The sequence below is a fragment of the Thamnophis sirtalis genome, unplaced genomic scaffold (genome assembly GCF_051295495.1).
Source record: "Thamnophis sirtalis isolate CommonGarterSnake01/CBP01778 unplaced genomic scaffold, rThaSir2_p1.2 scaffold_5, whole genome shotgun sequence".
Classification (NCBI taxonomy): Eukaryota; Metazoa; Chordata; class Lepidosauria; order Squamata; family Natricidae; genus Thamnophis; species Thamnophis sirtalis.
In genome coordinates, this window is record NW_028261385.1 from 47,460,375 (window position 1) to 47,473,227 (window position 12,853).

The 12,853-nt window shown below is 37.3% G+C and overlaps 1 protein-coding gene across 1 annotated transcript in view; it reads left to right on the top strand.

Moving 5' to 3' along the window:
- The first annotated feature begins 655 nt into the window (after window positions 1-655).
- Window positions 656-12,853, top strand: part of LOC148045355 (uncharacterized) — a 76,168-nt gene continuing 63,970 nt past the window's right edge. Inside the window, exon 1 of the mRNA XM_087716002.1 lies at window positions 656-995. Within this exon, the coding sequence (XP_087572128.1) occupies window positions 656-995 (340 nt within the window). The remainder of the gene's footprint in view (window positions 996-12,853) is intronic.

Sequence of the window (12,853 nt, forward strand, 5' to 3'; positions counted from 1 at the left end):
CTCTATGGAAAGTCAGAAATAGAAATCCAATCATTGACAAACACAGTCCGAGTATTCAGCACCGATATTTCAATGCAGTTTGGCATGGAAAAATGCGCCGCCACTGTATCATAAAAAGAGGCAAAATCACTGCATGTGAGGGAATTGAAATGCCCAACTAATTAAATGCAACGAAAATGAAGCCTACAAATACTTAGGCATTCTGCAGTTGGATAACATGAAGCATGGAGAAGTAAAAACTATTGTCAGGCGAGAGTACACCAACAGAGTTAGGAAAATTTTGAAATCTAAATTGAATGGTGGAAATACAATCAAGGCCATAAATACCTGGGCAATACCAGTTATAAGATACACAGCTGGTATAGTTAACTGGACACAAGCTGATTTGGACCTTTTGGACCGAAAAACCAGGAAACTAATGACAATGCACTACAGTTTACATCCACGTGGTGATACTGATAGACTGTACCTGCCCCGAAAATCAGGTGACAGAGGATTATTACAAGTGAAGCAAACAGTTGAAGAAGAAAAACATGCACTGGCTGATTATTTAAAAGAAAGTCAAGAACATCTATTAATCGAAGTAAAGAACAAAAATCTACTGGAGGCCCAACAGACGAAACAAGAATACAGAAAAGATGTGATAAAATCAAGAATGGAGAGTTGGCAGAACAAAGCACTGCATGGCCAATTTCTGGAAAAAATAAAAGATAAAGTGGACAGTGAACAAACTTGGTTATGGTTAACAACAGGTACATTAAAGAAAGAAACAGAGTCACTAATCCTGGCTGCACAAGAACAAGCTATCCGCACAAATGCCATTAAGGTCAAAATCGAAAAATCCTCTGATGATGCCAAATGCAGACTTTGCAAAGAAGCTGATGAAACTGTTGATCACATACTCAGCTGCTGTAAAAAAATCGCACAGACTGATTATAAATTGTGGCACAATTCAGTAGCACAAATGATCCATTGGAATTTGTGCAAAAGTTATAATATTAAAACAGCAACAAACTGGTGGGAACATCAGCCTGAAAAAGTCACCGAAAATCAGATGGTCAAGATCTTGTGGGATTTTCGCATACAAACAGACAAAATACTGGCGCATAATACACCAGACATCACACTGGTTGAGAAAAATAAGGTCACAATCATAGACATCGCAATACCAGGTGATAGCAGGGTCGCTGAGAAGGAACATGAAAAAATCGCAAAATACCAGGACTTAAAAATTGAAATTCAATGACTATGGCACAAACCAGCAGTGGTAATTCCAGTGGTAATTGGCACACTGGGTGCTATTCCAAAAGCACTGGAATTACATTTAAAACAGTTAAAAATTGACAAAATCACCATCAGTCAAATGCAAAAAGCTGCACTGCTTGGATCTGCACGCATATGACGAAAATATGTTACAACGTCCTAGGCCCCTGGGTGGGGCCCGACTAGTAATCAATGCCAAATCCGGCGAAACAACTGGCCGCTGTTATACAATTGTATAATAATAATAATATAAAATTTAAATATTAAATTATAAATTCACTATATCTAAATTTTGTAATTAGGATATTTCTTTTATTTTCTTTGATAACCAAGCTTTGTTGCTTTTTGAGGCACTGAGTTTTAAATGCTGAAATAGTACCAAGTTCATTGATAGCTATATGACATTTTTCCAATCATAATGAGTCTTAGAAATACTAAAGAATGAAACACCACGTCATGGTGAAGATAAATTGTGTGTCAAATGGGGATCAAGGAAAGTAATAATTTTAGTAGTGGATTCCTTTAATAAAAAGTGTCACATTGCTTACATTTTTCAAAAGAGTTAAGGATTTCTCAAGATCTACCAAAGATGTATTCCCATAAGAGGAAAAAGATATTCAACCTGGTACCTGTTTGTGCCTATAATTCAATTATTATTGCAAGCTTGCTCCCTTTCTTCCTTTCTTCCCTTTATTAAGTTGGCAGTCAAGGGTTTCTGTAGATGATGGAGTGATATATGGAGAGCAAAAATATAAGTAGCCCTTTCCCATGATTTTAAATGTTTTAAGTCTGTTTAATATATGTTAAGTTGCTCTTAAGCTAACTTTTTTTTCTCTGTTTTCCTTTTTTCATTCAGTGAAAACCAGGGGGGAGATGTCAATAATGGTTTACACACAAATGTCAGTGCTGCAATTGGGATTGTCTAGCAATAACAAAATGAGTATTTTGCAACCTGTTTTTAGAATTGGTGAGAACAGCCACTAATGTTCTTGGCAGATTTCAGAAAAGCGAAGAAATGTTGAAGTTGTTAGTACTTATTGTCAGGCCCAAATAACCAGGAACATTCATTGAGTTCAAAGCACAGAAGAGTTTATTATTGAGATCTCTATTCAAGAATCTAGTCAACTAATGGGCAAATGGGGTGTGGTGGTGGAGTTAGGCCTCTTGTGGCAATACGATGATTCTAAGCTAATGTCATGCTTAACCATGCCTTTCAGTTCAGCCTGCTTTTATCCTATACTTACTATAGACACCTTACATCTCCCACCTCTCCAGGACACCTTACATCCTGGGGAAAAACATGGGCATCTAACACATACTTTCCCTTGATATGCCTTGCCCCAAGACATCCAGAAGGAGGGGGAGCATCAAATATAAAGTTTTTGGGAAAGGGAGCATTTGTTTCTATTTAACATTAATCATAGAGAACTTTACCAGAAGCCATGAAGTATGCACAAAGCAAATATATGGGTAAATAGCTACTGTGTGTGTATCTTTTTTGTCAATATACAAGCAAATATTATCTCTGTGATACTGAGGCTGAAAATCTATGCATAGTTCTGTGGAGGTAAATTCATTTGAGCTCAATGGACTATTACAGTGTAGGCATGCATAAGATTGCACAGTTAAAAAAAGAAAAAAACATCAGGCTAAGATACTCTAGACTTAATTGCAAATATGATTTTGTAATACAGTAAAATATTCCTCCTCACAGAGGAATTAGATAGGCTTCTCTCCCATCCATTGACATTGTGTGTCCTTAAATGGATAAAACCTTTGCACAAGTCCTCTTTGTTTCTGTAAGCTATTTATTTTAATACAGCAAGCTTCTAAATTCCTAACTAAACAAGTAGAATTAAAAAAAGGGATTATGAAGACATAAAGCTTAGCAAGAATAAGTTCAAAACATGATCAGTAAAGACATTTCAGGCCTAAGATTTACTTAATAAATTTGAATAATGTTCAAACTGAGCTTCTTAAATCACTTAATAAGCTTGTAAGTTAGAAAAGTGCAGTATTTTGTGCACTCCCTTGAAATGTTTAAAAACAGCATCTTTGTTCATTCATATGAATTTAGTGCTCATATATGAGAAATAGCTCTTTGGTTATGCTTTGTCTTTGAAAATAAGAGCTCAACTCATGCTCACCTCTATTTCCCAGATTTTGCTTTGGGTGATATTTGCTTTGCCATGTTCAATCAATGAACATTTTTGCTTTTTATAGGCATTTTTTTAATATAAGCTAATGAGAAGAGTGCATCTTTGCCTGGGCTGTGAAAACTGTTCAAAGGTTGCAAGGAGTGGATGGGGCACTGCACCCTACTGACAAAGGTTTGGTGCAGATAAGACAACATTTCACTGAATATCTGAATCAGGCTAATGATTCTCTTTCAGGATCTATCCCGCAAACTGTGAGTAGATATCTAGAACAAAAAGTTCTTCAATACAAACTCTACTCTTTTATGTTTCTGCCCCTTTTCACATCCATGATGCTTTATTGAACTGAAGAGCTGAGAAAAGTGTCTTTTGTCCCCATCTGTATGTTCCTATGAACACTAAAACTCTGGAAAAAATCTGTGGATCTACAGAATGTGGAAACATTTGTAGGAATTCTTATTTGACTCTGATCTTAAATGAACCTATTATGAATCAGTTCAGGGTGTCAAACTCACATTGTCATGGCATCATTATGTGACATATCGTGGCTTTTCTCTCCTTTGCTAAACTGGGTGTGGGCGTGGCCAGCGCATGACACATTCAGTCTGTGGGCTGCGAGTTTGACAACATGAATCAATTCAATTTGGTCGAAATTCATCTCTTGAGAAATTCACAGTTATTTACATTTGTGATGATGTTTAATCCCTTCTATAAATGTTATTTATGCTGTTGTTACTGTTATTACCTCTATTTTTATAACTATTAATATAAAACTGGTAAATAAGTTTTATACAATTTTGTGATATCATTATTTATTAATTTCCATCATATGGACTTGTTAAATTTAGAACTTGGGGATTTAAGATAGCTGCTTCATATGGAAACGAATTACTGTCTTTTACCTTGGATAACTTTTTGTTGATTTTATCTTTTTATTATATTTAGGATAGTCAATGTTTGTGTTATGAGCCGCCCATAGAAGAATGTTGATATTGTGAATAAACACATTTCCATAATATAAGTTATTTTTGTTCTACATAATTGCATTTGTTTCTATGCAGCTTTCATCTGCTCTCTTACTTGATCAGTCATAGTTTTTGCTAATGTTTTGCTAATTTAATGTTAATGTCTTTGCCACTGTGAAGATAATTTGGAACAGATTGTACAAATATTCTTCCAGAGGCATGCATGAAAAATTTATTTTTCTTTTTTTTTCTTTCGACCTTCATTCATTGTTTGCTCATTTGTAAATGTTTATGCTAGTAGCTTTTAATACTTTCCAATATTCAAGCTTTTTCTAAGGCGTCTGCTAAAGAGTAATGAAAATCAAGATGGCTGTGGAACCATATAATAAAAGCCCTGCTCTCTTTTTAGAAGGTCCAATGACTGCTCAATTGCTAGAATCATATTGCCTATATTCACCTTCCCAGTAAAACCCTGAATTCTAAGACAGTGAGGAACAACCTGGTTTTCTAGGTTGTTTTTATAGACTTGGTTTAAAGCTTCCCTTAGATATTGAAAATTTGTTGCTATGGTCTAGGATAATATAGATTAAAATTATTAAATACGTTATTAGAAAGTAAACTTTATATTAATTATATTGCATTCCAATCAAATTTAATAGCAAATGAACTATAGTAAGTGTTGTTTTGGCAGCATCTATAATTCAAGAGCATAATCTCCTTTCAAACAAGCCACCCACAGACCAACCTATTTACTGGAACAGGTTTTGCATCCATTGACAAACGTTGGCAGCAGTCTAAAATGTCTTTGTATTTATTTTCTTCCTGTATTCAAAAGTCCTGGAAGCCTTGTCAACTTTCTTTCTGACTTGAGAGCTTGTAGTAAGCACATGTCTAACATGCAGTTAGCATAGGTCTTTGTTACATTGGAATGTAAACATATTTTCAACCTGAACAAATTTTTGATCTAACTAAGCATTATATTTTTACCTGAAATGAAATATTTTTCATCTGATGCAATTTATCTTTAAAATAAAAATATTAATTTATATTTGCCAAGAATTTAAGAAGACAAATGTGTTTTCTTGCCCGTGTTTCCACTTGTATGCATTTAGGAATTTGCATGCATCTTATTTTTCTTCCCTCTATCTTCTGTTTAAAAAGATGATGATTAACTTGGCTTGTGTAATTTATGCACACACCATATAAGACCTGATATTCTTTCTTTCTTTCTTTCTTTCTTTCTTTCTTTCTTTCTTTCTTTCTTTCTTTCTTTCTTTCTTTCTATCTATCTATCTATCATCTATCTATCTATCTATCTATCTATCTATCTATCTATCTATCTATCTATACACATATATATATATTATCTATCTATCTATCTATCTATCTATCTATCTATCTATCTATCATCTATCATCTATCATCTATCATCTATCATCTATCATCTATCATCTATCATCTATCATCTATTTAACTATCGTCAGTTAAAGATGATGAACTTGACAGCTGAAAAGCTCATAGTTCAAGTTTAAGATCTGAGTGTCACGCAATGGAATGAACTCTCATTATTTGCCCCAGCTCCTTCCCAACCAGCAGATTGAAAGCATGCAAATGTAAGTAGATAAATAGGTATCACTTATTTAAAAGCATTCCATGCACTTTGGTGTATAGTCATGCTAGTCGCATGACCACCGAAATGTCTTTGGAAAACACTGACTCTATCGGCTAAGAAATCAGATGAGCATCACTTCCTAGAGTTGGATATGACTTGACATATGTGACATGACTTGCCATATATATCTGCATTTCAATCTTGTGTGTGCTCCCCTGTTATTGAAATAAACATAAAATTAAACAGAAATGTTAAATACTTCCAAGCATTTAAGTTCATGTTTAGTTTTATTTTAATAGATTTAAATATCTGGAATCCTATGGAGTTTTACACAAGCAGATTTCTTTTTAAAGCAAGTACTGAGATAGGTTTATTTTGTTAAATATTGTAGAACTTTAATTGACATGAAAGATGGAAAATAACATATATAAGCATCATGTAGTTTCAATTGTTAAAGCACTTTTTATAGAATTTTTTTAAAATTTAAGATTAATATGCATGTCCTAGTTTTATATTATTCATAGTTTTGTATTAAGTGATTGACAAAAATTTATGTAGAATGTTTTAATACTTGTAATATATCATGATTCCATAGAAATATTTTTAAAAGCATTTAAATGTTTCTCTCTCTGTGTACCAACCCATTCACCCCTTTATGTGCCAAAATTCATGAGTCACAACTGGTGAGATATAATAACTGTTTGACAAATTGAAGAGGCAACATGTTCTGGCAAACTGTTTTGCAGTAAAATTAAAATCGACTCTGCCAATGTGTTCTGGATATTCATGATATGTGCAAATAAAAAGTTGGAAATACACATATATCTTGCCATCTAGTTCCCTTCGTACTACAGGAAGTTTATAGTGAACATATTTCTAACAGGTGCCTCTCTTGCCTCTTTCATTTTTTCTAATATTGTTTGATATTGCAGCTGGAACCATTGTAAATCATTTGGGCTTTCATTTGCAAGCATCTGCAAAAGGGAGACAGGATGGAAACACAGGATAAATGAGGAACTTAATGTTGTTAAAATTATAGTTGGAAATCTGTTAACTTTTTCTAAAGCTGAATTTTATGTATTATGAGTTAAGGATAGACAACTTGAAATATTGTCCCCACAGTCATACAACTCCAGTTTGAGAAAGAAAGAAAGAAAGAAAGAAAGAAAGAAAGAAAGAAAGAAAGAAAGAAAGAAAGAAAGAAAAAGAAAAGAAAAGAAAGACTAAAGAGAGCCTATGATATTTTGCTGCCTGAAGACTAACAAATGCTCCATTGCCCCTTTAAGAAGTAAATTTGGATAATTCCTAAGCTAATCAAGATATTGTAAGGCAGAAAACCACAGAGTTATTTCTTTCCCTGACTTTAAAATAGAAAAGTACTGTCATTCTAACCATTTTGCAGAAATACAGGCCAATATCACCCTCCCCATATTCATTCCATTATTCTGAGGAAAATGTGTGTGTTCTAGGTCCCCACCCCCACCCCAAGAATGTGTAGTGTAGTGGGAAAGGCAACCACTTTTCACCCCTGGGAAGTGTTCCCATTCAAGGGTTCATGAAACTGAAGATTACTTTAAGTGTCTTCAGACATAATGGGCTTGGCAGGGACTCATTCTAAATATTATTCTTCCTCCCACCTTTTTACTGAATATTTTGCTGATGATAACTCAGTGATATGATATACTGGGTTGATTAAGTAATAATATTTACATCCCAAATTCAGTTCAGTGTAAGGGGTTTTATATTATCTGCAAAACTGAAAGCCTGTTTACTATAGTATTAAGTGTTGGCCTACAAAGCAGAAGATTGTGAATTCTGGACCTCTGATTGTCATGAAACCTGGCTGAGTTGGTTACTTTCTGTGTGTCAGAAGAATAGGAAGAAAAGAAGGAAGGAGGGAGGGAAGGAGAGAAGGAAGGAAGGGAGGGAGGGAGGAAGAAGGAAGGAAGGAATTGTCCTCAGCACAATTTAGATAAATCCCCATTTTTTCACTAGAGAAAAGGTTTACCAAATTGGGAGTGCTAACTCAAAAGGTAATTTGACTTGTCCTCTCATGTTTATTATTAGAAATATGAAACTCATTTCAAAACCAAATCTTTAAGCAATGGATAGCACAATTTTGTTTGTAAAAGACAACACAGGGTACCCTTCCCCAGAAAGTAATTACTGAGTTTTAGTCTATTTATGCAGGGGGAGAAATGAAAATTGGTTTGCCTCCCTTTCATGTAGTTGTTAATTGTCTAGGTCTTCTGAAAAGAAAGATGCACTCCATATATAAGCAAGTTTGAATTGTAATGTATAAAGTACCCAAAAGCAAAAACATATCTGAGCTTCAGGGAATGGCCACTGGATGGTGTTACCTAGTTATGTTTTATATTTCCGTTCAAAGCATCTATTTTCTCCATTTAAATTCTGTTCTGAATATATCTTTAACTCTGTTTAAATCATTTTCAAGGTATATCTTCTTTCTAGGCTTTAATCACACCTTCATCTGGAAGCTTTATGAAACATCATTAAAATTTATTATTCCAAAAGAATTTTATCTAGGTTTTTTGAGAGGGAAAGAAAACATTTTAAAAGTGAAGGATTTTTGTCAAAATTCAGTTGAATAAACAAGGATAGGAAATTTCTATTATTGTAAAAGTTAATACAGTATGGGCCTCTATTCTCCATTTACAACTCCAGCTGGCTTCAGCTCTACTTCAGTGTGTGTGTGCCAAATCTTTGCTTCCAGTTGAAACATCACAGATCCAATTGTTGTGTGCAAATTATGTAAATCTGAGAAAGAAACATAATGTTTGTTTTATTCAATACTTTGCTTTTGTACTCTCTCTTCCCAGTTTTCAGGTTGGAATTCTGGAAGTCCCCTTTTGTGAATCCTTATACCACTTTTTAACTGTGAAATCTATTTTAAAAGTCCAGCAGATGGGAGGACAGTGGAAACAGAGTACACTGGACACATTACTAATTTGGACAGTACGGTTTGTAATAATATTCTGTGTGTGTGTGTGTGTGTGTGTGTGTGTGTGTGTGTGTGTGTGTGTGTGTTCATGTGTGTGTAAGAGAGAGAGAGAGAGAGAGAGAGAGAGAGAGACAGACAGACAGACAGACAGAGAGGGAGAATGACTAACACCCATTTTTAATCTTTTTTTACCTCAGTCATTAAGGTAAGAACATGATCATTAAGCAAATATGATTCCTCCATTGATTTTGCTTGACAGAAGTCAGCTGGTATGATCACAAATTGTGATTTAAGAATCCCAGGATTCTACAACTATTGTAAATACATGCTGATTGCCAAATGCCGAACATGCTGCAAGGATGCTGCAACAGTTGTAAATTCAAGGTTTGGTTGGCAATCACTCTTTTTAGCATCATTGTACAATGGTTGTGAGTCAGGGACCACATATAAGTCAATAGAGATAGCACCCTTCAAGCAATAAAAATCCCCTGTTACTCAGAGTTGTGAAGTGAGTTATATTTAAACACTATTTTTCTCCATTGGGGCTGGGAGTTGTTTTTGCAGAGAGTAGGAATAGTGTCTTCTGTTTTGCCTTTTTGTTTTTGTTTATTTATGGATCACACTGGCCTTTGTTTCATGGTGGTATCTTATAAACTCCAATCCTTTGCCCTTTAGATATACTGAGCAAGGACGTGCAGTCAGGGGAGGCAGGGGAGGCGGGGCCTCACCAGTGTCATGAGGAAAAGAAAAGAAAAAATAAAAGGAAAAAGGCTAAGGTAGTTGCTGCCAGAATGACTCTGCTTAGTGCTAACTGCAGGGGGAGGCGAGAGAACTATGGGCCTCCTTTGCATAAGGAATTTTTCGCCTTTTAACCCTTGCTCAGAGTTTAAAAAGGGTTAAAAGGTGAAAAATTCCTTATGCAAAGGAGGCACGTGGTTCACTGCCTCCTGGTCTGGGAGCAGCAGGTCTTTCCTAAGTTGCCTTTTTCTTTTTACATTTTCATCATGGCAGACAAGAGGAGAGTTGAAATGATCCTCTGACACAACTGGAAAAGGTGGGTCCGAGGGAGGGGGCAGGGGGGAGGAATTCAAAATTCCAATCATCCATCCCCTATAATACACAACTATAAAGTGATATTTGATGTTTGACCGAGTATATAAGTGTAGTAATATGGGACATCATTTTGAAATGGTCAGTTTCCTATAGAAAATTATAGTTTTTCTTGAACACTTCCCAAAATTCACTGCAACATGTATGTATTATTTGGTTCACCAGTTGAAACAGAAATAGTTTCCTGAAGAATATTTAAAGTGGTAAAAAGAAGCTGACTTCTTCAAATTAGGAGCCCGGATGAGGCTGGAGCGAAAGCCGCGGAGGCGAAAGGCAAAGAGTGGTGGGGGGTGTTCCAAGAGGCCCCCTCCCCTTTTTGCACTCCGCAAGCCAGGCCCGCAGCGACAAGAGGCTCAGCTTGACTTCTATCGCCCCCCCCCTCCAGAGAAGCCAGCAGCAGGCGAGTCTCCACAGCTCCGGTTCTGTCTCCAAGCAGCCCTGGGAGGAAACGGGCCAGCCCCACTTCCTTCCCTGGACTTTCTGGGAGCTGAGGACCCGCATTCCGCTCCCCCTTCCAAGCTCTGAGTGGCCAGCCTTTCGCCTCCATGGCTCTCGCTCCAGCCTCGTCCGGGCTCCTCCTCGGTGGGCCTGCGGGAGCTCTGGGAAAAAGCAGCGGGAGCCGAGGCTGGCCACTCGGTGCTTGGAAGGGGGAGCGGAATGTGGGTCCTCTGCTCCCGGAAAGTCCGAGGAGGGAAGCGGGGCTGGCCCTTTTCCTCCCGGGGCTGCTTGGAGATGGTACCAGGGCTGAGGAGACTCCCCCATGGCCGGCTTCTCTGGAGTGGAGGGGGGGTGATAGAAGCGGAGCTGAGCCTCTTGCCGCTGCGGGCTGGCTTGTGGAGTGCGAAAAGGGGAGGGGGCCACTTGGAACACCCCTCACCCCTCTTCGCCTTTCGCCTCCGCGGCTCTTGCTCCAGCCTGGGCAGGAACTGGCTCTCTTCTGCTGCAGGCGGGACGTACTCCTGGTGGCCTGTGGCTCCGGCGCCTGCAAGGTGGAAGTGTTTGCCCTGCGGGGCGGGCAAAAGCTGAAAGAAAGTGCCCCACTGCTTCTGTCTGACATAGAGGCACCGCGGGCCCTGCAGCTGGGTCGGACATAGCTGCGGGGTGCAGGACGCCTCTATTTCGGACATAGCTGCTGCGGAGGGGGGGAAGCTGCTTCCTTTCTTTTTGCCTCACCAGCCATAAACTTCAGTGCACTGATACTGAGACTGCAATTTCCATACTTGCAAGAGATAAAGGAGGGAAAACCTTTACCTTGGTAGTCCCTGCTGCCACCAGGGTACCAATCTATTGCCTCCTTCTCTTGGAGAAGACATTAAAATAGACTTAACCAACAACAATGTGTGACCATTTAACATTATTTCATTTCTGGTGTTTTAACAAGGGTTAGCAGTGAATCATTTGTTGATGGAGCATTAGTTGATTTTTTTCCCTCTTGGTATTGCATGGGCTAGTCCTTCCATTTTCCTGGAAAATTTTTTTACAGCAGTTTGCTATTGGCAACTTTCTAGAAATTCAGAATAGAGGTCTTCTTACCTGATCAAGCAGGAGATCCTATACCATTTCAGATAAGTGGATGTCCCATTTCTTCTTAAAAACTTCTAGTGATATAGACAAGCTTCTTCACAAGTTCTGAAGACAAGCTTTTCCACTAGTTAATTTCCACTGTTAGAAAGTTTCTTCTTAATTTTCTCCTTGATTAGTTACCATCCATTGTTTTGGCCTGTCCTCTGGTGCTTTGAAAAATAAGTTGATTTCCCCCTTCTTCTTTGTGGCAGCCCCTCAAATGCTTGAATACTGTGATCATTACCCTCCTAGTCCTTATTTTCTCTAGACTATTCAAACTCAAATCCTGCAACCGTTCTTCATATCTTTTAGTCTCCAGGCCTTTGAACATCTCAGTTGCTTTTCTCTGCACTATTTCCAAAGTCTCAACACCTTTTTTTTGTAAATGTAGTGACCAAAACTGGATGCAAAGTTTTATTAAGTGGTGCTAATATTTCATGTGATTTCGATTCAATGCCTCTGTTTATACAACCAAGGATTGCATTAGCTTTTTTGGCTGCTGCCATATATTGCTAGCTCATATTTAAATGACCAGCCACTAGGACTCTAATGTCCCTCTCACAGCTACTTTTTTTGAGCCAGTTTTTGCCTAATCTGTACTTTTACCATTGGTTTTTCCTGCCTAAGTGTGAAACCTTGCTTTTTCTCCACATCAAATTTCATTTTGTTGTATAGGGCCCATTGTTCAAGTCTGTCAAGATCCTTTCAGATTCTGAACTTTCTTTTGGGGTGTTGGCTATTCCTGCCAGTCTAGCATCATCTGCAATATAATATATAATTTTAAAATGCATTGCAGTTGTAGTGTCATTTTAGAATATTTTAAGTATTTTTTAAAGAAAATTGATGCCTTTTAGCTAAGAACCTTGACTGCAATTATTATGTTTACTTTCAATCAGGCAAGCAATCATACCATAGAAGTGGTATCAACTAGATTTAAGAAAAAGTCCAACCTGTCTGTTTTTTTAAAAAATGATTCTCATACTTCACCTGGTGTTATTCTTTTGAAATTGCAATGTATGATAGGTAGTTAGAAGCCTAGCAGTCAAATTCCAAAGTAATTGGAAAGTAATTGAAGCTTCCAAACCATATAACAAAATACTGTCATCAGATTTAAAGATTTTCAGAGCGGGGAATCCTGTGGTCAGGAACACAGTAAAATGCCCACATTCATCTCACCCAAACTGGGGTTTTTTCAAATGCACTGAGTCTAAAACTCACTTTT